General features: G+C 45.3%; 1 protein-coding gene across 1 annotated transcript in view; it reads right to left on the bottom strand.

Moving 5' to 3' along the window:
- PDXDC1 (pyridoxal dependent decarboxylase domain containing 1) overlaps positions 1-25,208 on the bottom strand; it is a 435,979-nt gene that overhangs the window by 219,062 nt on the left and 191,709 nt on the right. The window contains exons 8-10 of the mRNA XM_086941443.1: positions 12,840-12,918; positions 12,339-12,423; positions 10,689-10,737 (exon numbers count right to left, since the gene is read on the bottom strand). Coding sequence (XP_086797569.1) covers positions 10,689-10,737; positions 12,339-12,423; positions 12,840-12,918 — 213 coding nt within the window. The remainder of the gene's footprint in view (positions 1-10,688; positions 10,738-12,338; positions 12,424-12,839; positions 12,919-25,208) is intronic.

Below are 25,208 nucleotides of genomic sequence, written 5' to 3'. Positions count from 1 at the left end.
CCCTTTGAAGATTTCTATGTACTACAATGTCCTGCCAGAAACAAGGAACCGGAGATTGTGCCAGGGAAGACGTGCCCCACCCCCCCAAGCGCCCGGGTGCATGTTCACCGATAGACAGGCAGGACGTGCACAGGGAGGTTACAGAAACACGCCAGGCTTACAAAACCCCTTACGGAGGCAGGGATGTATTACAGACCAACTGTAGACAACCAATTGTAGCCCTTGGAGAGAAACTAATCCCATGGATCTCACCAGTGGAGACATCCTACAACAGTAGGAAGAGTCAACGTGCATCAAAAGTTCCTGGGCAAGGAAGAGTAGCAATATGAGTGCCAACAAATACCCCACATAGGGCACGGCCCAACTCTACAAAGGAAGGGTCCCTCTTGAGACAAGCTCGAATGCAGAGGATCAAAAGAAAGGCAAACACAGCTTAACCAGCTGTACCCGAAAAAGTAAACAAAACGGCTGAGATACATATACAGGAGGCGCCTGACCGCCGAATCAGCACGGGCGTCAAAAAGAGTGACCCCATAAACTGTATACCTTTAAGCCGCTCCTGAACATGCTCCGAGAAAATGCCATCACGCAACCACGCATGGCGGCGTATGGCAACCGACCTGGCCATAGTACGACCCACAATGTCTGTGGTGTCCATGGCAGACCGAATTGTAAAGTGCGCCACATCAGAGCCATCACTGATTAGGCGGGGCAGATCAGCACGAGAGATCCCCGGCAAGGAGGGGAGGAGCCGATGAACAGCGTCCAAAAGGGCAAATGCAGCCCGAGCAAATACACACAATGTGTGGAGGGACCGGAGTCCCGAGCTGGTGGATGCAAACACATCGCGGCCATATGACCCCAACCACTAAGACTCCCGAGTGGGAGGATGCAACGGAACAGGAGTCACAGAGAGAGCTGCTGAAGCACAAGCCCTCCAGCTCCAGGATGGAGGGACAAACAGGCAGGGCCAGTGGGAGCCGGGCGATGTGCCACAGCACGATCCACGCAGTCCCCTGAGGAGGGCTGGGCCCACGTTCCGATAGGATTTCAAGCAATGACTCCGCAAAAGGTAACAATGGTCCCTGCGCCCTGGTGGAAAATAGCCAGCAAAAGCTCCAAAGGACTAGAGACTGAGGGTGGCTCCATCCTTAAAATGGCCACTTAACAGAGGCTCAGCAGCAGGATGAGTAGGCCAATGCTCCACTGGTGCCTGCTCTGGAGAGCAGTGAAATGACTCAGGGGGTGGAGAACCCACCGGGACCACATCCTCCACCACTAAAGCTGGGGTCGGTACCGGCGTCGAGGAGACATCGAGCCGGCGTCGGAGACCTCTGAAAAGGCCCCGACTGGCAGAGTGGGGCAAGCGTCAGTGACCTCCGAAAAGGCGCCGACCGCCCGAGTCGAGCCGGCAACCTCCGAAAAGTTCTTGACCCCTTGAGTCCAGCCGGCGTCGGCGACCTCTGAAAAGGCCTCGACTTCTCGAGTCGAGCCGGCATCGGCAACCTCCGAAAACGCCTCGACCCCTCGAGTCGAGCCGGCGTCGGTGACCTCCGAAAAGGCCTTGATTCCTCGAGTCAGGCCAGCGACCTCCGAAAAGGTCCCGACCGTCTGAGTCGAGCTGGCGTCGGCGACCTCCAAAAAAGCCTCGACCGCTCCTAGTCGGACCGGCGTAGACTCAACATTCCCAGAAGTGGAAACCTGCGGGAGAGAGTACGCCGAAGCAGTGTTGTGCAACGCGCCGCAGCCACCTCCAGTGATGCTGCAGGGAGCCTCGAAAGGCTGTGCGACAGTGCTATGGAAAGGCTAGACGTTGTGGGATGCCCCTCTGGTGTCCGAGTCAGGGCACTCTGTTAGAGCTGACGGTAAACCCGCTGGCAGTGTCCCAACCTGAGTCCCTAAAACCCCTGTGGGGACCGGGTGCAAGCCAGGGAGGGGGGGCATGCTTACCTGAGGAAGGCGAAGGACGGCGACGGTGCCTGGACCCGCCGCATGAACGACTCCGCTGGAGAAGGAGACCTGCATCACGAGGGGTCCGTTTGGGACATCCTGGCAGACAGCATCATGCAGCGTTCCCGCAGTGATTGCAGACGCAGCTGGCTGCAAATGTCGCACTCCACTGAGTCATGGTGCTCTTCTAAGCACCATATACAGATTTCGTGAGGGTTCGTCGCTGACCTCTGTCGCGAGCAGGACCAGCCCGATTTGAAGCCCACAAAGGGCATCGAACACACTGTTACTGGACGCGAAAGGGCGTCGAAAAGGAATGTAATAAAACAATAACAGGCCTGAGGTATTACTTTCCTGGATCCGCGTTAGGACGCGGAAAAGAAGAAAACTGACATCAGTACGCCGGGAGTGGCTTATATGGCTCCATTGACGACACTTCCGTGGACGACTTCAGGATGGAGCCGGGCGACGCCACCTCCTGGCGTGCATAGGTATTGCGGGGAAAAAAAGATTTTACCGATCTAGTCCAGATCCAGTCTGACGCCTGGGGAGATATTCTAAGTTAAGCAATCTAAGCGGCTAGATGTCTCTATCAGATAGTTACTTTCTGAGCATGTGTTCGAGCACCGGCCAATGGGTGATCTGATATTTAATACGATGCGTGTCAAGGTTAAAAATTAGATATAAATAGGTCCGCATGGATAGCGAATACCAGGTAGTAGGAGTAAATTTCCTCCTCAATGATTTCTTTTTTTTTTTTTTTTTTGTGGAAAACCTTTATTTACCAAAACAAAGTACACCGCTATTCAGCCGTACATCCCGGAGGCCAGGCAGCTTTATGACTCAGTCCGAACACATGTACAAACCAAAAACACAGGGGTAGTCAGGTTTAATTTTACGATATGAAAAATCAAAAAGAGCGAGAGAAACCAACAAAGCCAAGAAAAAGAAGAGAGGAGAGAGAAAGGAAGAGTGAAAAAGAGAAGAAAACAGCAAGGCTAAGGAGCATAAAAATGGTAAGGCACACCTCACGGGGGGAGGCGGGATCGATACATCATACAAGCATCAGGATACACGACAATTATATAGACGGGGAGTAGAAAGTCAGGATTAACCTTGTGGAACCTAGGGAAGGGGGAGTTATGGAGACCTCAATGATTTCTTAATGCGAGTGAAGTCCTGTGCTTGTTAGCTTCGGGTGTCTCGCCGGTCGTGTCTCGATTAACGGCCTCTGCACCATTAGACTGAAGTGTGACTCAGCAAGAAGCACCTTGGAAGGTGGCCCATTACTGTTGTAAGCCATACTCCCAGTAAGCCCAAGGCTGGTGTGTTATTTTGATGGGATACATTGTGAGGTAGCCAACTGCAGCTGTGAGCTGCTTTGTCACCTGAAAACAAAGCCTCTGTTACCATGTGAGTGGTAGCTAGTGTAGTGGCTCGTCACATCTGTGAGCCCAATACCACATGATCTGAAGCTGTATCTATGAGCAAGTGGTCCCCAACCACATGCTATTAAGAAGACATTGACTATAGTGTACACGTGACAGCCCTTGAAGCCTGCATGGCTAGACTGCAGCTTTGCTCAACAACCGCTAGCCCTCAGCACAGCCCAAGCAGGCCAACTGACACCTCCCCGTCATCCTTTCATCAAGGTTATTGTGGCTTCTTTGCTACCCCTAATCTGGAGAGGCAGGACCCTTAAACCTACAGAGATCTTGAACATCTTGGGGTCCTGCTCTTGTACAAGAGACTATGAACAGTAAGATACCAAACAATGCTTGCAAATCAGCAGATAGCAGGCAGAGCACTTGGATAATCGGAGTTTAAATATGTCAAATGGTCATCCTGATTGCCCACATGCCTCTACACCTGGTTAACATTTATGACTAATTACCAATGTAACTAGATGCCATCAGACTTCTGAAAGTTACTCTGCATGTTTACTAAATAAAATAAGTTTAATTAATTTTACTAAAAATAATAACACTCCAAAGACTATCCATTTTTGTATGTGATACTTCTGCTACCAGATATACATGTTCAACCCCCTCATCAAGCTCCAAAAGTATTTCTTGAATGTTCCACCCCACTAATCCCATAAAACATATCAATTAAAACCCTGTTATTTCATGAGCTTTCATTAAAATCTAGGTTCCGTAGAGTCAGGGACAGCGGCAATTATTTTTTTCTTTTTAAAAATATTTTATCGATACAAATTTCCAGAAAGAAAAGAAAACACAGCATAGGTACATATTTTGTGCACAAGACGAAGAGACTCGTAAAACAGGACAGCTTTAAAATCGATCATTCGGCAGAGGTATAAATAAAGATAATTTCTGGTGTGGCAATCACCGAGCCCTGTCTGGTGTTAAGTACAATATTATAGTTTATAATGGGGCAGGTGGGGAGGCTATTTCATCTCACATTTCTCTCTGTAATCTCGGCCTTGATTGGGGTTCATCTTTCTCACACTCTATGTCCAGCCCATAGTATCTCAACCAGGAGCCCCAAACCTTGGATAACTTCTTCGGGCATCCTCTTGCTTTGTATGTCACCCGCTCTGCACCCATGTATAGGTCCATACCCTTTTTCCACTCTGTCACTGTGGGGAGAGCTGGGGCACCCCAGTTTCGGGCAATGTCTCTCTTGACTATCAGCCCTAAATTACATAGCAGAATTTTGTACCTGGGGAGGTCTACCTCAGAGGGTACACCCAACAGAACGTATTTGGCATCCACGGGTATCTTTGTTTCTACAACCTTGCCTAATTCCTCTCTTTTTGGGTCCAATAGGATTTTATATGGTGGCAATCTCATAACATGTGTATGTAGGTCCCATGCTCTGACCTGCAGCGGAGACACTCTGGTGATTCGGCCCTCCCGATTTTATGTAGGCATGCCCTGTCAAAATAGACCCTGTGCAAGATCTTGAATTGTATCAATCACAACCTTAATTTGATAGCTACTTCTCCTGGATGCTTCAATGCCGCTTCTCAGTGTATGCCTTCTAGTACACCATAGACAGCTGCAATTTTTGTGACAAGGATTGCCCAATTACCCACAAGTTGCACATACTCAGAAGACCTGACATAGTTTGTGACATACTATATGTTGAAATGAAGTCCTCAAATACACAAGTGCAGGGTCTCCATTTTTTTATATGCTCTGGCATTTGTATGGCCATTTAGGACAGACAAAGCTAATTGAGCTAAAAGATACACAAACTAAAGAAGTTGCATAAAATATAATAGGGTAACCCAGTGTCCCTCACAACCTGGGCGTCAAACGATTATAATCGATTAAATGGATCTGTTGGGTGAAATTAATTTCTTTTACAATCACAACATTAATTATGCAGAAAGAAATGGAAATACACATATGCGAAGTTAATCAACATGGATATATTGTAAGCTTCCGAATGATATATAGGTCATTTACAATTAACAGAATTGAAAGGCTGTCAAGCCCAATAACCATCGTTGATAAAAAGATGAGTGACTTATTGTGAATAAGTGATCTAAAGGTGACAAGGTGTTGTAGGTGAAGGTAATATATACAGTGCTTTACAAAACAGTATATAAAATGTTGACATCAATACACATCAGTTCCTAGACATATGAATCTCCCAATAGGCCTCATATTAATTTCTGTAGTTTGCCATGGAATGAAGAGCAAGGTATATGGATTGTGAGGCATGTCGATGTTTCGACCCAAGACGATGCATGATTGTGAGGTCACGGTGTGTCTTTTTCAGGACAAAGAACTGACAGTTATATGGGTGGTAGCAATTACCCTTTGGGTGGTATGGGTGAGAGTCCACTGTCCGGTTGGAGTAGGGAGCACGAGTGGGAATCACGTTGCTCCAATGGGATACTGAATCAATATGTGGACGCTAGTCGGGAGCACGAGTAGAAATCACGCTGTTCCAATGGGATACTGATTCTGTATGTAGTCACTCCGCGGCTCGCCTTTGCCGAGTGACTACAAACCGATTCAGCATCCCATTGGAGCATGTGATTTCTACTCCTGAATACCTACTCAAGCAATACCTCCACGGAGGAGGGTCTGCGAAACAATTCTTTCACCATATTGTCCTGCAGGCAAAATGCCATTCCCGGCGGACCTGACTGTCTAGGCAGTATTGCTTACTGAACATGTGAAAAGAGGCCCACGTTGCTATCTGGCAGATGTCCAAGACTCCACATGCTAATATAGTGCTCACAGCATTTGCTCATTTGGAATGAGAATACAAGCCCTCTGGGGGTAGCTTCTTGGCCAATGCGTAGCAGACTTTAATGTAGAGCACAATCCATCAGGAGATGGTCAGTTTCTGCATGCCCTCTACTTTCTTGGCACCAATATACCCCTCGATATACTCTACCTGGAACCGTTTTGTACAGTCAAGGTACGACAACAACTCTTTTTTTGGGCCTAGCCGGTGGAGTCTCATCTTCCTTAGAGGTATGAAGAAGAGCATAAAATGTACGCAAGGTAAGGGACTGGCCTACGTGGAACTGGTAACTACCTTCGACAAGGAGTCTAGAGTCCGAAGGACCAGTTTGTCGGGTAACAATGGGATGTAAAGAGGCAGAAAAGACCGAGCCTGTAGCTCACTGACCCTCCGGGCAGAAGTAATTGCCACCAGAAAGTACATCTTGATGTGAGGAGCCTAAGAGGGCAAGAATAAGGCGGCTCAAAAGGAAAGGACATTAAGAAAGTAAGAACTAAATTAAGGTCACATTGAGGTATAACAAAAGGGAGCTGTTGGGGAACATGTGTTGCAGCCCTTTAAGGAACCTATTTACAATAGGGGACTTGAAGAGAGGTGGATGATCTGGTAGCCGGAGAAAAGCGGAGGTGGCAGAGAAATAACTCTTTAAAGTGCCCAATGCAGAACCCTGCTGGACCGCAGTAAGGATAAACAAAAACATCTGGTAAAGCGGAACAGATAAGGGATCAACGTTTATCTCAGCACTCCATCCCACAAATGTATTCCAACAAGCTGCTTATACTGTCTTGGTGGAGGTACGCCGAACAGCCTAAATAACATGACAGACTTTGGGCGAAAACTCAAAAGCTGTAAACTGTCGCCGCTTCACCTTCACAAATGAAGGCAGACAGTTGTCAGGTTTGGGTGGCGAACCCTTCCCTGCTGCTGCGACCGAAGATCCTCTGACGAGCCAGCCTAATTGGAGGACCGACCGACATGCTCAACAGCTCGGGATACCAAATTCTCAGAGTCCGGTCTGCAGCCACAAAGATGACTTTGGCCTGGTCGTTCTTGATCTTCTTGAGAACTCTGGGCAGGAGTGTTATCGGCAAAAAAGTGTACAGGAGGCCTGAACTCTATTCAGAATGAAAAGCGTCTCCGAGCGAGGGCCGCCTTGGTGACTACAATGCTGAAAACTGCTTACATTGTCCGTTTTCTGATGTGGCAAACAGATCTAACTAAGGCTTTCGCCACTTCTAAAATAGACCTCGAATCCCCTCCGGATGGAGATGTCATCTGTGATCTGCTAGACATCTTCTCCTGAGTTCATCAGCCCTGGCGTTCAGGGAGCCTGCCAGGAGTTGAACCAGCAGGAATATGCCTTACGTTCTAGCCATCTCCAGAGGTGCAGGGCCTCTTCACAGAGTCCACAAGCCCCACCCCACCCATCATGTTTGTCGCAGTCGTCTGGTCGTCCAGTATGTCACATACTGGACGACCAGACGACCGCATGTTTACGAGACGCTGATACCCGACTTATGGTTTTACCTCATCTTTCCGTTTCTGATAGATTACAACCGACTGATGGCATATCTTGAGCATATAATTTGTTTCCTTCATACTTGAAAGCCTTTGCTGAAAATACAATTCTCAAGACCAACTGGAAGCTGTGTCTCAAGATATATTTGACTCAAAGCCCTGAAGAAGTCCGGTTTTTCGGACGAAACGCGTTGGCTATTGTTTTAATCTACCAACTTTTGAATAAAAAGAAAGAATAACGAAGAAACGTGACATTGGATTTTCTTGGGAGAATATTTGAATTCGTTTTCTCTTGTGGACAATATGCATACTGAGCATTAATACTATGTTGATTTACTGATTTTGGTGTGCAGGGTCAATTTGTGGAACATCTATCATCTTTGTCCGATCTGATTGGGGAAGGGAGATGGTTATGCCACTGACCCAGTCACAGTTTGCCACTCACTGCAGATCTTTCGCAGTGCCCTCAGATCTGGACCATCTCAGAGGTTCCCCTGATGCCGCGCCCACTGGAACATCAGGTCCCACTTCAGAGCCTGCACATTCCAGCAGGCATGTGTCACAAGGAGGATTCAGGAGACCACAAAGCCCATCAGAGTCAGTGTCATCCAAACCCAGGATAGAGGCTGAAACATCAGTATAATAGCCTAAATATCCTGGACTCGCCGCTCTGGAGAATAAGCCTGAAACTGTACTGTGTCCTAACCAGCTCAGATGAAAGGGAGTGTCCGAGAAGGGGTCAGGTGTGACTTCAGCACGTTTATAGTGAACCTCAGCAAGTGCAGGAGGTTCATCGTAGTCTGGAGGTGGGAGATGACTGCTTGAGATGATCCAGCTTTCAACAGCTAGTTGTCGAGATAAGGGAACACTGGCACCACTGATCTCCGCAAATGAACTACAACCACCGCCATCACCTCCATAAACACTTGAGGGGCGCTGGTAACGCCAAAAGGGAGTACTGTAAACTGAAAGTGTTTGTGATCTACCGTAAACCGCAGATAAACATGTGGGATGGGGAAGTATGCATCCTGCAAGTCGAACGCTACCATCAAGCTTCCAAGGCCTAGGGCAGACAGGACTTGAGCGAGCATGAGCATTTTGATTTTCTTCTTTTTCAGGAAGAAATTGAGAGCACAAATATAGGATAGGATGAAGGCCTTTGTCCTTCTTAGGCACCAGAACGTTGCGGGAATAACAACCATGACATACTTCTTCTGCTGGCACCCTCCCTATGGATCCCTTGGCCAAGAGAGCCGCCACTTCCTAGCAGACTAGAGAAAGATGGTCCTCAATCAGTCTGTTGAGAGTGTGTGGCATGGGTGGAGGGGTAGGCACAAAGAGGAGGGAGTAGCCCATTCGGACAACCTAGCGGTCTGATGTTATCGAACTCCTCAGGTGCTGGGGTATCCTGCCTCCCACTGGGTGCCCATGATGGTCAGAGGGCAAACTAAAGAGGTCTGGAGGGTTCGGTTGCTGGTGGGGGGGGGGGGGGGGGCGTGGTGGACTGTCCCGACATCTGGCTGCCTGACCCACGGAGTCTGTGGGTACAGTATCCTCGGCCACGCTAGGATTGGAAAGATTGCAAGCAGTAGATGCTGGAGGGTAGAGACGCAGCTAAAAGCCCGTTGTGTGGCCATTAAAGGAGGACGGAGGTTGGCGAGGGGTCATGGAAAGGCCCAAGTACCTAGCTGTAGTAGTACTTAGAGGTTTTAGGCCCGGTTAAGAAATGCAATTTTATCTGGCTCACAGAGCCTTGGGGTGCACGGCATAACTATCAACATAGGTCTAGATGTCGTAGTCCCACTCAAGACACCAGAGACAGACTAGGTGCCGGTCCATCACCAACTTTTATCGGTGATAGGCGCCACAGGGTTTGAATCTAGCCTTCCTTGTGGACATCCCTGCCACTCCAGTAGACAAGTCTCAAAAAGCTTTCACAAAAAAAGTCAAAAAACGACAGTCATAAAAAAGACTGTTGGTAGCTCTCTCCGGATCTAGGCTGACTGCTGCAAAAAGAAAGGAACGGGTCGTGCCTATATTGGCGCCTCACATGTTACTTTCGGCGCAGACAACTCAGACGACGCCACACAGAGCAGAACTATGCCACCTACCGGCGCACAGGGGTACTGCTCACAAACAATTTCCAGATCCAGTCTGACACTTGGGGAAAATTTAAAGTAGGTAAGGAATCTGCGGCTAGACACCTCTATCAGATGTGGAGGCCCTGTCTCCTATGTAGGTGGTTCCACGTCGTCATAGATTCAGTATACATTTTGTAAATATTTGGAGTCAGAATATATAGGGAGCAAAAGGTAGTAACTCCTGGTTAGCCAACTCGCTCTGTTCAGGCTTTCCCAAGAACAGCAGACTGTGTTAGGGTGTACATTCTTTAGTGAGGAAATGAAAGATCTTATTGGTAGACTTATGAGGAGGGACGCAGCTGGCCAGATGGGAAGCTGCATCCTTACTTTCATAACTAAAAGGCCACCTGTCCACAATCACTGTTGAAACTGCTTTCTGTTGGCATCCTAATGACCACACTAATTCGGAACCCCTTCCACAAAATTCATTTGCCCTATTCAAGCCCATTGGTTACGTATAAATGTTGCAAAAGAGAATTCCAGCTTGGTGCTCAGCCCGTTACATGTATACAAAGGGACACCGTTCGCTTCATTTAACCAGAAGAGAGCTGAGTAGCCAGCAACCGAATCTAGCTCCTTTCACCCAGTAAACAGACAAAAATAAGGCAGAACTTTTTTTTAGCAGAATGAGACCGTAACTTTGCTTGTACAACTAAAACCGGCATTTAAATAGTCATAAAACTGCATTTTACTTATGTTATCTTATAATTATTTCAAGCAATGCTTTACATTTGGGAATAATTTCCATAAAACATATCTAACTATATTTCTCTCATTACTATTGGTGTAAAGAATTATAGCTGTTAGAATAAAAAATAATCATAACAATTTCTTCAAAAACACACATACCAGCACGGGGGAAGAGACATAACCCAATGCCAAGGTTGCCAAATTAACTCTGGAGAGAAGAGAAAAGAAACATTACTTATAGCTTGTGTTTGACAGAGACCTAATCTCCATCTTAAATATTTCATGTAACCTTCTTTCACCTAAATCATTATTTTTTTTAAATTATTTAGCAGGAAATAATGGCAGAAAAGCAAGGACATGAGGCAAATGTGTCAATTGAGCAAAGAAACAACAATTTCTACTAATGGAGAAAACAATTGGAAAAAGAAAGGTGCGCTAATATGTAGCACATGGGACAGTCAGGGAACCATCCTTGCAAATCCTGCAGCCATTGACAACGTAACAGTAGACTTATGCCTGTTCTCAACTTGCTCTCCTTTGTGGAAAAGGCTCCATTATTAAAAACAAAAGCGTAAGTAAAACACATTTCTCCTGCATCGATAACAAAATGACATACCTCAACTGCCTCAAACAAATCTTACATTTACGGCCTCTAATCACTTATAATACCTTCAGTAGGGATAATGCTGATGACCTCAATGGTGGGGTTTCCGGAGAACAAGGCTTCATGGTACTTATTTCAACAGTTCCTAATCGGACTGTTGACCCGCAGTAAAAAATTCAGCAGGTTTAAAATAACTTCCCAAGACATGAAGCTACCTGACAGAATGGACCGATCATTTGCTCCAACATTGGACAATGAGTTTTGACAACTTGAGCTGCTTGAATCAGTGTACATAACAAGGTTGCTGCTGCAGCAGACACTGTCAGCACTCTGCGTTGCAGGATAACTAGTGAGAAGTGCATGTAAAATATGGATCTCCTTCAGAGACATTTTCAAAGAACACTCCCAGAACCACGAGATGCATAATATGATTCAAACCACTTTGACCTTCTCACAATAGCATAGCTTCTCATCAGATTCAAGCATTTGCCAGAGAATGATCACACTAAGGAAACAAATCCCCATTTACACCTTCCAAATTCTCACCAGCAGAAACCAAATTAGCAGTGAAAAACTATGCTACATCCACAACAAAGAAAAAGACATTTGTGGTTACCTCTTCTGAGTAGAAAGTTTCAACCATCTCAGTTATCTACATTTGATATATGTTATCGCTCAGTGTGGCTTCTACCGTTAGTAAATTATGAGTATTCGTTTTTCCATGCACTTATAGGTTCTGAGACCTGGTGGATGTTGGAGATTTTGCTGGGGTATTCCAATCCTGAGGACAATTGGCACATCACAAAACTGTGGTATTCGGACAGTCGCGTGATGAAAGAAGGCTGATAAGAACTAGAAACTTCCAATTTCCATTTATGACTTTTCCCATCACACAAAAACACGTTTGAGATAATCTGCACAAATGTAGCCAATGATTGTTCAGAAAACAGAACAATTCAAAAAATGGAATGCAGGGTTACACATTATATCATTGGCAGATGAACATGCAAGGCTGGATGCCACACCTCAGCTGCGAGCATAAGACGACACCACCCCATAGGACTCCCGAACATTTTCGACAAGAATTTAATACATTTTTTGAAAACATGCTAGGTATGGGCTATGTTACGACTCCACTTAGTATTAACCCTACAGCTATGAAAAGAGCCATAAAAACCATTCATAGAAAGATGAAATCGGCTTACCCTTCCACATGTAGCCACATGTTGTACTGGTCGCAAAGCTCTTTTAAGCGTGTGAGTTTATCTGTGTGTCCGGCTCCAGGTGTGCCTAAGTTAAAGAGCAAGTATTGTGAAGAGCACTACCGTTGTAGCTTTTTACAAATAGATTCGTTCCAAGAACAATAATAGAAGTGTAATGAGACAGGACACAGTTTAGTGAAAGAGTAGTTTTACAATGTGACCATGCCAAACACTACATTAAACCAATTATTTAAATATTCTAGATGCATGTGCCATTGGACTAAGTGCAATGCATCTGTGTTTAAATGTCCCCAGGCTCCTGTGCCCATCTCAATTCCAGCGGTGGGGAGTTAGGAGCGTTTTTGAAGGAGCTGCACATTTTTCAGTTCATAGCTTAAAAAAACAAAAATGTTATTTGATGCGGAGTAAGGAAGACAATATACATACCAATTAACACGCCAAATGATAGTCACATAATTTGTTCTACATAACAGGAACACTCACCGGCATTTGCCACCAGCAACAAGGGCACCTTTCCAGATTCTGTGTCATCTTTTATCAACCTGTCCAGTAGGGCCACATCCTATCAAAGATTATAACAGAAAGCTTCAATGAGACACCTCCACATGAAGAAAACCTTTGTTCATGCATCGTCCCAGTGGCGATATATGTAAGTGAGAGACAAAGTGGTGTGTATGCACAAGAGTGAGTGTGCACTAGTGGGTGCAGGTCAGGAGTTGTAAGAAATTGGCGTAATAGTTGAGGCGGGTGAGTACCCACTTCAAATAATAACCACAATCCTCGTCAGGGAGAACCCCTTGAAGTCACCAAGTTAACCTGAGCACAACCCGCTGGAAGTTATGGGACAGAGCAGATATGCTTAACTTTAGAGGCAATGTTTAAAGTAAGGATGCCTTATTTAAACAATACGTTGAAACACAAGAAAAATCTCAAACCAATTTATAAAAAAGGGTACATTTAATCAATGAAATTATTTCAAAACGGCAGCCTTATGACCCATAGAGTCCTCTTCTTTTTTCTGGGTACAAGAAGGGGAGAGCTGCTCCAGTCTTCAGGGCTCTTCTCAGGTCATAGGCAGGAATTGAGCTCTCTTCTCTCTTCCACAGGTCCAGAAGTGATCATTGGAGGGAGCGGTGCGTGCAACATTTATGCTTGGCAGCAGCCTTTGGGTGAGGGAAATACATTGCTGTGCCCTAACCAATGGAATTAAAGTTCCCAGGTTTGATCCTACCCATTTTTGAGCACTTCGAGTGTACAAGATTGCAAACAATCCTACAGTGTGCCTCGATGCCCAAAACGAATACAGCAGAGCTCCTGTTCCCAACCTTGAGGTGCGGCCAGGGAAATTGGCAACATCTCCGCAGTGGTCACTCAAAACCAGTTCTGGGGGCAGCTCCTCTTCAACTGGGCTTGGTACCAGACTCGCTGGGCAGACAAAAATAAGGGGGCATTGCCAGGTTGTTAACTAGGACCTTTTTAAGTTAATTAAGTTCCTGAGCACAGCCGAGATGTCAGCCTGCCAGAGAAACATAAAACCTTCCCACACCCAAAGCCTTTGTTTGTCTCAGCTCTTGGGACACGTTATCTCATCATCAAAGGGGCTATTCAGCTTGTGGGTGACAGTTGGAAGCTCATGTAAGTAGACTTCGAGAGGCTTTAGGCAGGTATATTTAAAGGTATCTGTTCTAAATTATTTATTACACATCTGATTTTACCAATGAATTGGGCTTGTAATAGATATTTAAAAAACCAAGAAGGAACTCTGTAGTTGTTTCCTTGTGGGAGATAGCAATATTAAATGTAATATTGTGCCTCAATGCTTTCCTACGAAACAGCTAACCCGGTTATGGTGAAAAAGGTTTAACAGTGTTTTTTACTGTAACAACATATTTAACATTAAAATGTACACTTTCTACTTTTAAATAACCTGTCTTAATGGGCAGTAAGGCTACTGGGACAAATATCTTATTTTAAGGGTGACTTTTAATGTTTTAATGATTTCACAATTTCTCTATTGTATGCAATGTACAATGTATGCAATGTACACAGTCAGTCAGTCAATCAATCACTTTTATTCGATTTTTAAAAAATCATAAAAAGACACAGGATACATTTCAATGATTACACACAAAAAGAAAAACAACAATCACAAAAAATATTTACATAATAAGTCATAAATCATATCAAAACGATGGTTTGTAAAGTGACATGTGCATAAGCAATCAATGTATACAGTCAAAAAGGTTAAAAAGAGACAGTTAAAACATTTTAAAACATCAATATATCTATTGTCTATGAGGTTACGCTTAGAAAATTTTGTTTATAATTAGGCTTTCCTGTTTTCAGTTTCTATTTTTGTAAATTCTGGTGGTTTTTTTTTCAGTGTTTTCCAGTGATTTCAATATCTTTAAAAAACAGTGCTTTTCAGTGGTTACTCATTTTCGCGCCATAAAAAACAGAAGAAACAGTGTTTTACCGGTGTTTATGAAATGTTTCGCTTTTATTATTGCTCGCTTCCTTCACTGATGCATGGTAGACAGTGTACCTCTCTGGTTTATGCTCTAATAATCAGTATATGTGTGCCAGTGCCATGAACAGGAACATGTGGTTTCGATATACAGTAATAAAGACGTGCCTTGTCATCCCCATATAAGAACAAGTAGTAACATTAAGACTAGGCCCTTCACAAAACCTTTTTTGCAAAGTCGCATCTTACCAACTTACAAGAAATGATTTCTAAAATCTGTGCTTACTCCAAATGTGAGGTTACTGGCCAGCGTGGGAGCAAGACATGGCTGGCCCGGGAAGCGGTGTTATGAGCCCCAAAGCAGAGGGTGCTGGAGGAATGGGGTATGAGTTATTACCTCCTTTTAATCAAAGGTGTGATGGGACCAGAGGAAGGACAAGGCACATGTGTTTCAGAAATAAAAGTTAGATGCCGCTCCTGGAGCATAACATGTCTTCTACACTTAAAAGAAACACATTCATTGACACACATTTTTATGCTCTCAGATGTGCGATCCTATGGTACTTTTCTAAAACACAGATCTGTGATTGAGAAACACTATAAATGTACGTGTTTATGGTAGGAAACCGCAGCGAGAACCTGCTATTCAGGAGGCATCAAGGGAGGCACATTTTGTTTAAAGTTTTATCTCAAAAAGTCTATTACAAAAACAATTTTACTGGAATGTTTTTCTGTGCACAATTTAGTTCACAGGATTAACGAGCCGTTAATCCCACCACATGGCTGCCCTCCCACCCCCATGGAGCCTGTTACTGTTCTCCTACAATAATTGTTTTAAGGTGCTTCCTTTTCTCTCCATGTTTCATAAACATATATGTTTCCTAAAACTCTGCCCTTTGCTTACTTAGTAAACAAAAGTTGTTAATATATTTTCTGGCAGGCAGCACACCTGAGATTACAGGGATTCCAATGTTTGTTAAAAAAGCAAGCAATTTTCCTATTCTCCTGCTAGTCATCAGGGCTGTTAGGCAGAATGTTTATGTGACAATACTGTGCATTACGAAATGTTATGATCCCCAATTCATTATATCACTTCGTAAAATGAAAAAATTCTATAATACAAAGCCCTTGTATCTCATGCCCACAAGCTGATAATGATCACATGCTGCTGGGTGCCAGGCGTTGCTCCGGCTCTCGAGCCATTCACACCTCAGCCCCCTTGTGTCGGACCACCCCAGCAGCAGTTTTTTCCAAACCCCCTCAGGCTGCTGCATGCAGGCCATAGTGGGTGGGGGATGAAGATGTATGCAGAGCCTCGCTGGGGGCCAGGTGGTGTCACCTCGGCCCCAGTGTCTTAGGGTTCGGTGGAGGGAGTGTGCTTTTGCTTGGGCCTCCCTTTGACACAACAGATTCCCCGCACCTGCTCAGCATCCTGTGATTCTGGGTTACTCGTCCTAATATTTAAAGGCGTACAATAAAACAAAACTTTCTCTTGTATGTAATCGGCACACAGCACGGTAACAGTTTGCATGTTAGTCAAGGCATTCTAACGCTGATCAATCCGGTAAGAAAACACCACTTTTATCCCAACAAAGGTTTTATAAAAAGCACACTATATAAAACTACACAAAATATCTAGTTAGATATGCTACTTTGACATTTGAGAATGCTCTCCAGGTTTTATTTCCTTGCTATTTTCGGTTAAAAAAAAATATGCTTTTTTTGGTGCAATTTTGTCAGTGATCCATAAAGGCACGGTCTGGGAATACGGGCCAAAAATGTACTTTGACGCTGCTGTACTCTCCCTGCTGTCCCACTCCCCTGCCGTACTGACAAACTGAAGCGAGACAGTGAGGAGGGAGGAGTACAGCAGCGTTGTCCGTTGGGCCATCGTAACCTCAGTGACCCCCCTCCCCTCCACCTGAGCCAGGCTGGGTGCCAGGTGTTGCTCGGCTATCGAGCCATTCACACCTCGACCCCCATGTGTCGGACCCGCCCAGCAGCAGCGTTTTACAAACCACCCCTCCCCGTCAGGCTGCCGCATTCAGGCCATAGTGGGTGGGGGAGGAAAAAGTATACAGAGCCTCGCTGGGGGCCAGGTATTATCACGTCGGCCCCAGTGTCTTAGGCTTTGGTGGAGGGAGTGTGCCTTTACTGGGGCCTTGCTGTGAAGTGACAGAATCCCAGCGCCTGCTCAGCAGCCTGTGATTCTGGGCAACTCGCATAATCTTCAAAGGCCTACAATAAAATGAAACGTTGTCTTGTATATATTCGGCACACATGTATATCACTCTAGTGCCTGTGAGTTGAGATCACACTATATAAAACTACACAAAACATATAGCCAGGTTTAGGACACAGTTTCATGTTAGTCAAGGCATTTTAACGCTGATCAATCCGGTAAAAAAAACAGCGATCCATAAAGGCACGATCTGTGAATCGGGCAACTTTTTCTGAAGTCCCCGGCTCTATCTATGATCCCAATCCAACCCTTACCTCATCTCAGCATTCGCCATTGCAGCCAGCTAAGATGGTGCTGTACGAGACGCTCTGAAGATTTTGGAGCAGATGGGAGGTGCAGCGAGAGGGTGGGAGTGACGGTTTACAGTTCTGTTTGTACTGCTTTGGCGCCCTCAAGTGGTCACGCTGTGCAATAAATGTGAAAAATCAGTGACACTCGGTTTAAACCAGGTCAGCTGATTTGCCACCGGTAGGGTATTATCGTGCACAATCGGTTTTAACCGAATTCCGAACAGCCTATTTATAATTAGTCCATTATTACCTTTGCTACGCTTCTTATTAATGCGTACTCCTGCTACTAAAAAGTTAGCAACGTGAAAAGTGACATGTGCATTGTGCAAAAGTTGCAGGAATAAGAGTGCGGGCCTAACTTGTAAGAAGCGAGCCTCTCTAAGGATGGGAACAAGATATTTTCTTCTGATTTTGTCATGGTGATCACAGAACATAATAAAATGTAAAGTGTCCTGGGATGAAAAGTTGTCACAATCACAAGGTTTGTTATTATCAGGAGTATCCCACCTGTAATATGTGCCCAATAAAAAATGTATCAAATTCAAACGAAATCTAATTAAAAGAAAGCGGTGGAATGGATTATTTACAAATACCAGGTAAGGTTCTGGACCTGGGACAGTTTTAAGTGTAAAGTTCCTTCTCACTGTCATTTTCTTTAGTTCAATTTCCTCTCGCTCGGTTATAAAAAGGTTTATCAGTGATTCCTTAATTGTTTTAACATCCTCCTTCCGTATACTCTCGGGGGAATTAAAAAGGTAGATACGCCCCACCTGAGCTAGCATATTTTTCACATATTTCATCCATGGGATCTTAAGTACTCCATCCATACTTAGACAATCTTCCAAAATTTTGTGATTTAAAGAAATCTCTTCGTTTAGCCAGGTTTTTAACCAGGAAATGACAAGGGCAGATTTTATGACATCTGAGACATACCCAACCCCCAATTCTGAGTGAATAGTAAAAGTGGGGGTAGACTGGGGAACAGTAAGTAATGATCTTAAAAACCTGTTCTCTGCCCTTTGAATAAGGACAGGACTTGTGTATCCCCAGATTGAAGCCCCGTAGGTGGCGATCGCAATACTCTTAGCATTATATACTTTGAGGATCGCGTTCGTCGGTCTTGACCCCAATTTCCTTGCAAAGTTCAAAATGGCACCTGCCGATTTACTCACTGCGTTTGATTTGGCCTTATGCTGAACACCCCAAGTGCCTTTTTCATCAAATAGGACACCCAAATAGGTGAAAGAAGGAACCCTCTGTACCTCCTTTCCCGTGCAAACCAGGGTTATGGGTTTCCTCCTTTTACCATTGAGTCCCATGATCATGACGTGAGATTTTTGCGTATTTATTTTTAAATCTAGAGAGGTCATGAAATCCCCAAAGGAGGCCAATAATTTGTTAAGGGCAACACCTGTTCTCGCCAAGAGGACCGCATCGTTCGCGTACAGGAGGACCGGGATATTAGTCTCTCCTGCACGCGGAACGTCGGCCCCCAGGGCGGAAAGCACCGGCTCAAGTGTATTTATGTACAGTGTAAAGAGGAGAGGGGCAAGGATACATCCTTGCCTCACTCCTCTCTCGGATCTGAAAGGTTTGGTGCATCTGCCATCCCTAGTAACTCTAACCGAAGCCTCCAAATCCTGATGCAAATCAGCCAAAGAGGCTACTAATGATTTTTCAATACCTATGTCCAAAAGGACCCCCCACAGCCTTGACCTGTTAACCAGGTCAAAGGCTGAGGAGAGATCCATGAATGCCATATATAAGGCCCCTTTTTTAACTACAGTGTATTTACTAATTATCAAGTATAAGTTGAGGCACTGATCCAATGTACTTCTTTTGGCCCTGAAACCGTATTGGGCATTAGATAGAATTCCCCTGCCCTCCAGCCAAGATGTTAATCTCCCCAAAATGACTCTGCCCAAGATTTTAACAGCAGAGTCAATTAGGGAGATCGGTCTGTAGCAGGCAGGGTCACTCTTTAGGCCTTTTTTAAAAGTGGGTACGATGATAGATGTAGCCCAAGATTGTGGGATCGTACCTGTTCTAGCGGCGTTAAACACGTTTGTCAGGATCTTTGCCCAAAATTTAGGTGCTACTTTGTACAGATCAGCCGGGACCCCATCAGGTCCCGGGGCCTTGTTTTTGGATGTCTCATTTATTGCATCTTCAATTTCGTCTGGTCGAAAGACCTCAATTAGATCAGCATTAGGGTGAGCCGACTTATCCTGTGTTTGGTTAGTTAGGGTATGTCTATAGATGTTACCAAAGTGGGATAACCACAGGTCATCGGGTATGACACACTCTACTGAGTGACTATCTGCTCCCGAGAAGTATGAATGATTAATGACTTCCCAGAATTTGGAGCTGTCCTGAAGGACCTCTGGTGATTGAAGGTCCAGCCATGCCTGTTCCTTGATATCCTTCTTCCTTTTACAAATGGCCTGTTTGTACTCCTTCCTTAGTTGTGTTATAGCGGGTTTATTTCTTGGTGACTCTTTTAGTACATTTAACAGGGCAGAATGAGCCCTTGAACAGTTAGAGTCAAACCATCGTCTAACATTCTGTCCCCCCCTTTTTGTTTTCAGGGTTAAATCATTATTGACTTGTTGGCATAGTCTGTAGAAGGCCTGTACAATGGTAGTATTGGCCGAAAGGGGGTCTAGGCAAATACCAACTTCCTTTTCTACTTTTTTTAGAACTTCTTGTAAGAAGCTAATTGGTGTTACATTAGACCATTTTAACCTTCTCCCCTTATCTTTAGATGTTAAATTTATCACTGTTGTACACCTGATTCTTTAGAGTCTTTAAAATTGATCAATCCATCTTGTGAAACCTCTAGTATCACAGGTTTGTGGTCGCTAAAAATAGAGTCCACAACTCTATAGCTTAAGATAAAGGTCAAAATAAAGGACAAAATGAAAATAAAATCTATGATTGAACCTGTGTCTTTCCCTTTGTATGTTGATGGTCTTGGTCCTAGGGGGCAACAGCTAGATTCATATAAGTTATGGGAGGCCAAAAAATTCTCCAAACCCTCCCCTCCTTTTGTGTGTTCAAAATGCGTTGGGAGTGCGTGGGGTGGGCCATCCTTATCATTGACCATTCAATTCATACTACAAGGGTGAATATTAAAATCTCCCAACAAGATAATCTCATATCCACATTTACTTAGTTTGTAATTTTCCAAAAATTCATCAAGTAACATGAGAACTTGGTTATTACTAACAAATTCAGGAGAGTTATAAAAGTTGATCAACAGAATAGTAAGCAAATTTGACATCGATAATTCTACAACCAAAAAGTGTGGGGAGCAAGTCTGTAACTGTTTGGCTTTCCCTTTCAAGTTAAGTGAAATAAGAGTGGATAGGCCACCTTTTGCCCTGCCCGATACACTTGGCGTAGCCAAAATATTAAAATGCATGAATCCATCTAATTCAAATTTATTATCAGTGTCCCATGTTTCCTGTAGTGTAATGATATCAAAAGATGAGATAAAACTCAACCAATTTTCATCCTTAGCCTTGGATCTTAGTCCTGCAATGTTCCAACTAAGGATCCTACAGGTCTTCCCATTTAGCACGTGAGGGGTCTGATTAGTGACATTTATCTTCTCTAGTCAAACCAGATTCTCCATTGGCAAAAGTGGGGAATAGCGGTTAGACAAAGGGGCACCTTCTATATGTTTATTATTCAGTTGCGATGGCATTGTCGTGGGTCGTGAGACATGCTGATTAATGGGTGCTGAGGGCCTAGCCTTGGGTTGCATTACAAAATCACATGGACCTAAGGTTGGGCTATGTTTTTCCTCTACTAGCTTTTGTATGGGTAAATTAGCTTTTTGGGCCCGCCTAGGTGGATAAAAGTAGCCCAAAGGTAGTGGTCTAATTTCATTGTTAATTGTGGGTGATCCATCCCAGAATAATTTATCAGCCACTCCTTTATCTGAGAAGTTAACAACTATACAATCTCCCATAATATTCTTATTTCCATGTCCAACCCACCCCACCCTTCTGGCCATAATGATATAGGGGGTAATGTCTAATTCACCACTCGAATATTGCTTGTACCATCCTTTAGATTTATCTAAGAGATCTCTAGTAGACTCTCTCTCATTATGGGGCAAAGATGGAACTCCGCATATCACTGCTACATACGGAGCTGCTTGGGGAGGTAAATGCAGTCTAGCAGTACTAGTTAGACTGTGGTTGGGTGAGCTATTATGACCTATCAGAGTGTTTCCATGTGTGGTGGACTGAGTGGTAGCACCACAACTGGGCACACTAGGTGCGGTTGGCGAATGAGTTGGTGGGTCCCCTATATGTTGAGATTGTACATTGGATGGAATAGTTTTAACTGTAGTGCATTCCATTAACTCCACAGTGTGGGTAACATTAGACTTAGACTTCGTAATATCATTTGACAACTGCTCTTTAGCCCGAAAGTCATTTATAAATGTGTCGATTCTCTCGCACCTCTTTAACAATCCAGCCAGAAAACTATTCAGGCAGTCCACAATATCTTTGCCAGTTTCTTCCAATATTGGCTCGAGGCGAGCAGTAACCATGTCTTCCAATTTGTCCCCCATTATTAAACAAATATCTTTAACAAGGTCCTGGTGATTGGAGATTGGGACACCTTTCTTTCCATTTTTCTTAACTTTCTTTCTGGGACTATTAGGAGACATTGTCCGACCAAACTCCCCATTCTCAGTATGTTGCTCTAATAAGTTTATTATATCAGGGTTGTTGGCTGGCAACTCCTCAGCCGGTGGTACCACCACTGTGGGATGTTGAGAAGGTTCAGTGTCGGTGGAGTTAGAAGTTTCACCCAATTCCAGTTCTTTCTCAGCATTTGCGATTTTTTGATTAATGGCTCCTACTGCCGATGTAAGGTAAGAGATTATAGTATCCGCCTTACGAGGAACTTTAGCGTCTTTAGCCCCCTGTCCCTCAGGACCCAAGAATTTTCGCTTACCCATTTGTCGTGTTGTGCCAAGGGAGATGGCCCGGCCCAGCCTCTTCCTGCCTCTGACGGCCACAGACGGCCCCGCCCTTGTCCCGGGCTTCTCCCGGTCGCTCCCACGCGCGACTCGCGTGGCGAGTGGGGTGTCAGCCTTTTTCAAGCGCCTCCTGGCGCTCCTGGCGCGTCACGGGCGCGCTGCCCCAGAGGCTGCTGGGGAGTGTGGTCCGGTAAGCTGTTCTGCCGGTCCGCCTCCATCAGCTTGCCTCCGTGTAACAAGCCGTTCCCCTCACGGCACCGCCCGATGGCGTCTCGGGCTGTTGTGCAAGCTCCTGGTGTTCCCCCTGAGCTTCGCGGGGGGGTGGTGGGGGTCAGCCTTTTTCAAGCGCCTCCTGGCACTCCTGGCGCGTCACGGGCGCGCTGCCCCAGAGGCTGCTGGGGAGTGTGGTCCGGTAAGCTGTTCTGCCGGTCCGCCTCCGTCAGCTTGCCTCCGTGTAACAAGCCGTTCCCCTCACGGCACCGCCCGATGGCGTCTCGCGCTGTTGTGCAAGCTCCTGCTGTTCCCCCTGAGCTTCGCGGGGGTCAGCCTTTTTCAAGCGTCTCCTGGCGCGTCACGGGCGCGCTGCCCCAGAGGCTGCTGGGGAGTGTGGTCCGGTAAGCTGTTCTGCCGGTCTGCCTCCGTCAGCTTGCCCCCGTGTAACAAGCCGTTCCCCTCACGGCACCGCCCGATGGTGTCTTGCGCTGTTGTGCAAGCTCCTGGTGTTCCCCCTGAGCTTCGCGGGGGTCAGCCTTTTTCAAGGGCCTCCTGGCGCTCCTGGCGCGTCACGGGCGCGCTGCCCCAGAGGCTGCTGGGGATGTGGTCCGGTAAGCTGTTCTGCCGGTCCGCCTCCGTCAGCTTGCCTCCGTGTAACAAGCCGTTCCCCTCACGGCACCGCCCGATGGCGTCTCGCGCTGTTGGGCAAGCTCCTGGTGCTCCAATGTACACTTTAAGCTTACCTACAACCGATAGTGCTTGAGTATCCCCGAACTAGTGTGTATTGCTAGACTTCATGGATGGCACAGTGAACGTATTTGTAGGTTTATTTTGAGGATTTTGTCTTGTAATGAATTGTGTATTTTCTACAACATATATTTTATTTACTATCGAGACGTTTGTTATTGTGTATTTTTAGGTTCTCTAAACCAAAATAAAGTTGTTTGATGATGAGGATGATAGGCAGTGAGGCTTACTAAGGGGGGGGGGGGCAATATCACCCTAATCTACTTAGTGATTGGAGTTTTTATATATGGGTTCATTGATTTTCCTTGGAATTTTCTTTGGAACTCCCTCTTGTAACAAACAGAGAGATGCCAAGAGTCAAAGAAAGTATGGACTAATGAAAAGGGGAGTGGGGGGGCTCAAGCACTAGATGGAACTATCTAGTTTTGGTCTCTGAGCAGAGATGACTTCATATGGAATAGGTACTGACAAAGCCAATAGGTCTAGTTTTAAAGTGCTAAAACATGCAAACAGACTTGCACAAATGGACCCTTTACATAACTTTGTTTACATGTGTTGGTACATTAAAGCCAGGCATACTGGATCGGACAATGCTTGTTTTTTTTCTAGCCTGCCAGTCGGGGAGATATTTGTAAAGCCAATGCTCATCATTTTTTTGCTCCTGTAGCAGATCCCTAGAGGCTGTTGAACGTACACAATGACTGACAGACCCAACACTGAGAAGCAGTGTTGCACTTGAAACCAATCTTGTGGGCTAAACTCAACTGCTTTCATGTGAGGTTACAGACAAAAGGCTAAATTTGTGTGAATTTCGAGCCATGCAAAGTCGTTTTTATGAGCTTTATCGTGAATTCCTGCAGGAAATTCAGTATTAATTTCTGGTTGCTCTGCTTCCATTCTCAAAGGTTTTGTGGACACTGTAGCATCCTCCCCAGCCACAGCATACACTTATGTACAGTGCATAAGCTCCTACTGAACACTAGCCACACCCTGCAACGTACCCAATGACTGACATACATCTCTTGCGCGCCACAACCTATAGAGATCAGCAAATAGAGTGCCTGTTGTCAGTCTTCGTTTCAGTTTAACCAATGCCAAGTCTCCTTTGTCGAGGATGGTCTTCTGGACATGAGGAGGCTGATCTGTATACGTTTTCATTATCCGAATTGCATTGGTGTCTCAAACTTGGTCACTATTCCCTGATCGATCCGAGGTCCATTGAGGTAGTTTGTTCTGATGGCTCTCCATAATAGCGACGTGGTTGGACTCTCACCAGTTGTGGAGTGAGGAGTTGATTGATAGGCCCAGAGGGCCTGGTACATGGCTTGGTTAAGCTCAAGTCCATCCATGGACGCTCGCTGGATGACTCTTGAGAGTGCCCACAAATCGTTTAACTACATCATTGGCTTGGGTCCACAGAGATATACTCTCTATTGGTGTTTGACGTTGAGTCAGACAAGAAACTCTTTGTACTCTTTTCTGATGAAGGGTGGGCCATTGTCAGATTTGAGGATTCTGGAATGCCCCATGTTGCATATATGTAATCAAGTTGTTCTATGATCTTGTCATAGGTTGTTGTAGACAGGCCTTCCACCAAATAAAAACACTAATATTCTTCAATGACTACAATGAGATGGCATCCATTTCCTTAAGGTCCAAAAAAGGCAACTAACTTTCTCCCAGGCATGAGTGGGAGGTCAGACAATATCACTGGGTGTTGTGTCACCTTAGGAGACAGCGGTACAAAAGGGGGTGGTGATGGACGGAGCATCTGAACCAATCAAACACTCACACCCAGTCAACAGATCTGGGTTTACTCCATCACCGTTCTTTAGCCCACTCTGCCACCCCAGTTCAGACACGGCCATATGCAAATCAGTCTGACCCTGTG

The sequence above is a fragment of the Lissotriton vulgaris genome, chromosome 10, assembly GCF_964263255.1.
Source record: "Lissotriton vulgaris chromosome 10, aLisVul1.2, whole genome shotgun sequence".
Classification (NCBI taxonomy): domain Eukaryota; kingdom Metazoa; phylum Chordata; class Amphibia; order Caudata; family Salamandridae; genus Lissotriton; species Lissotriton vulgaris.
This window is presented reverse-complemented; position numbering and strand designations above follow the sequence as displayed.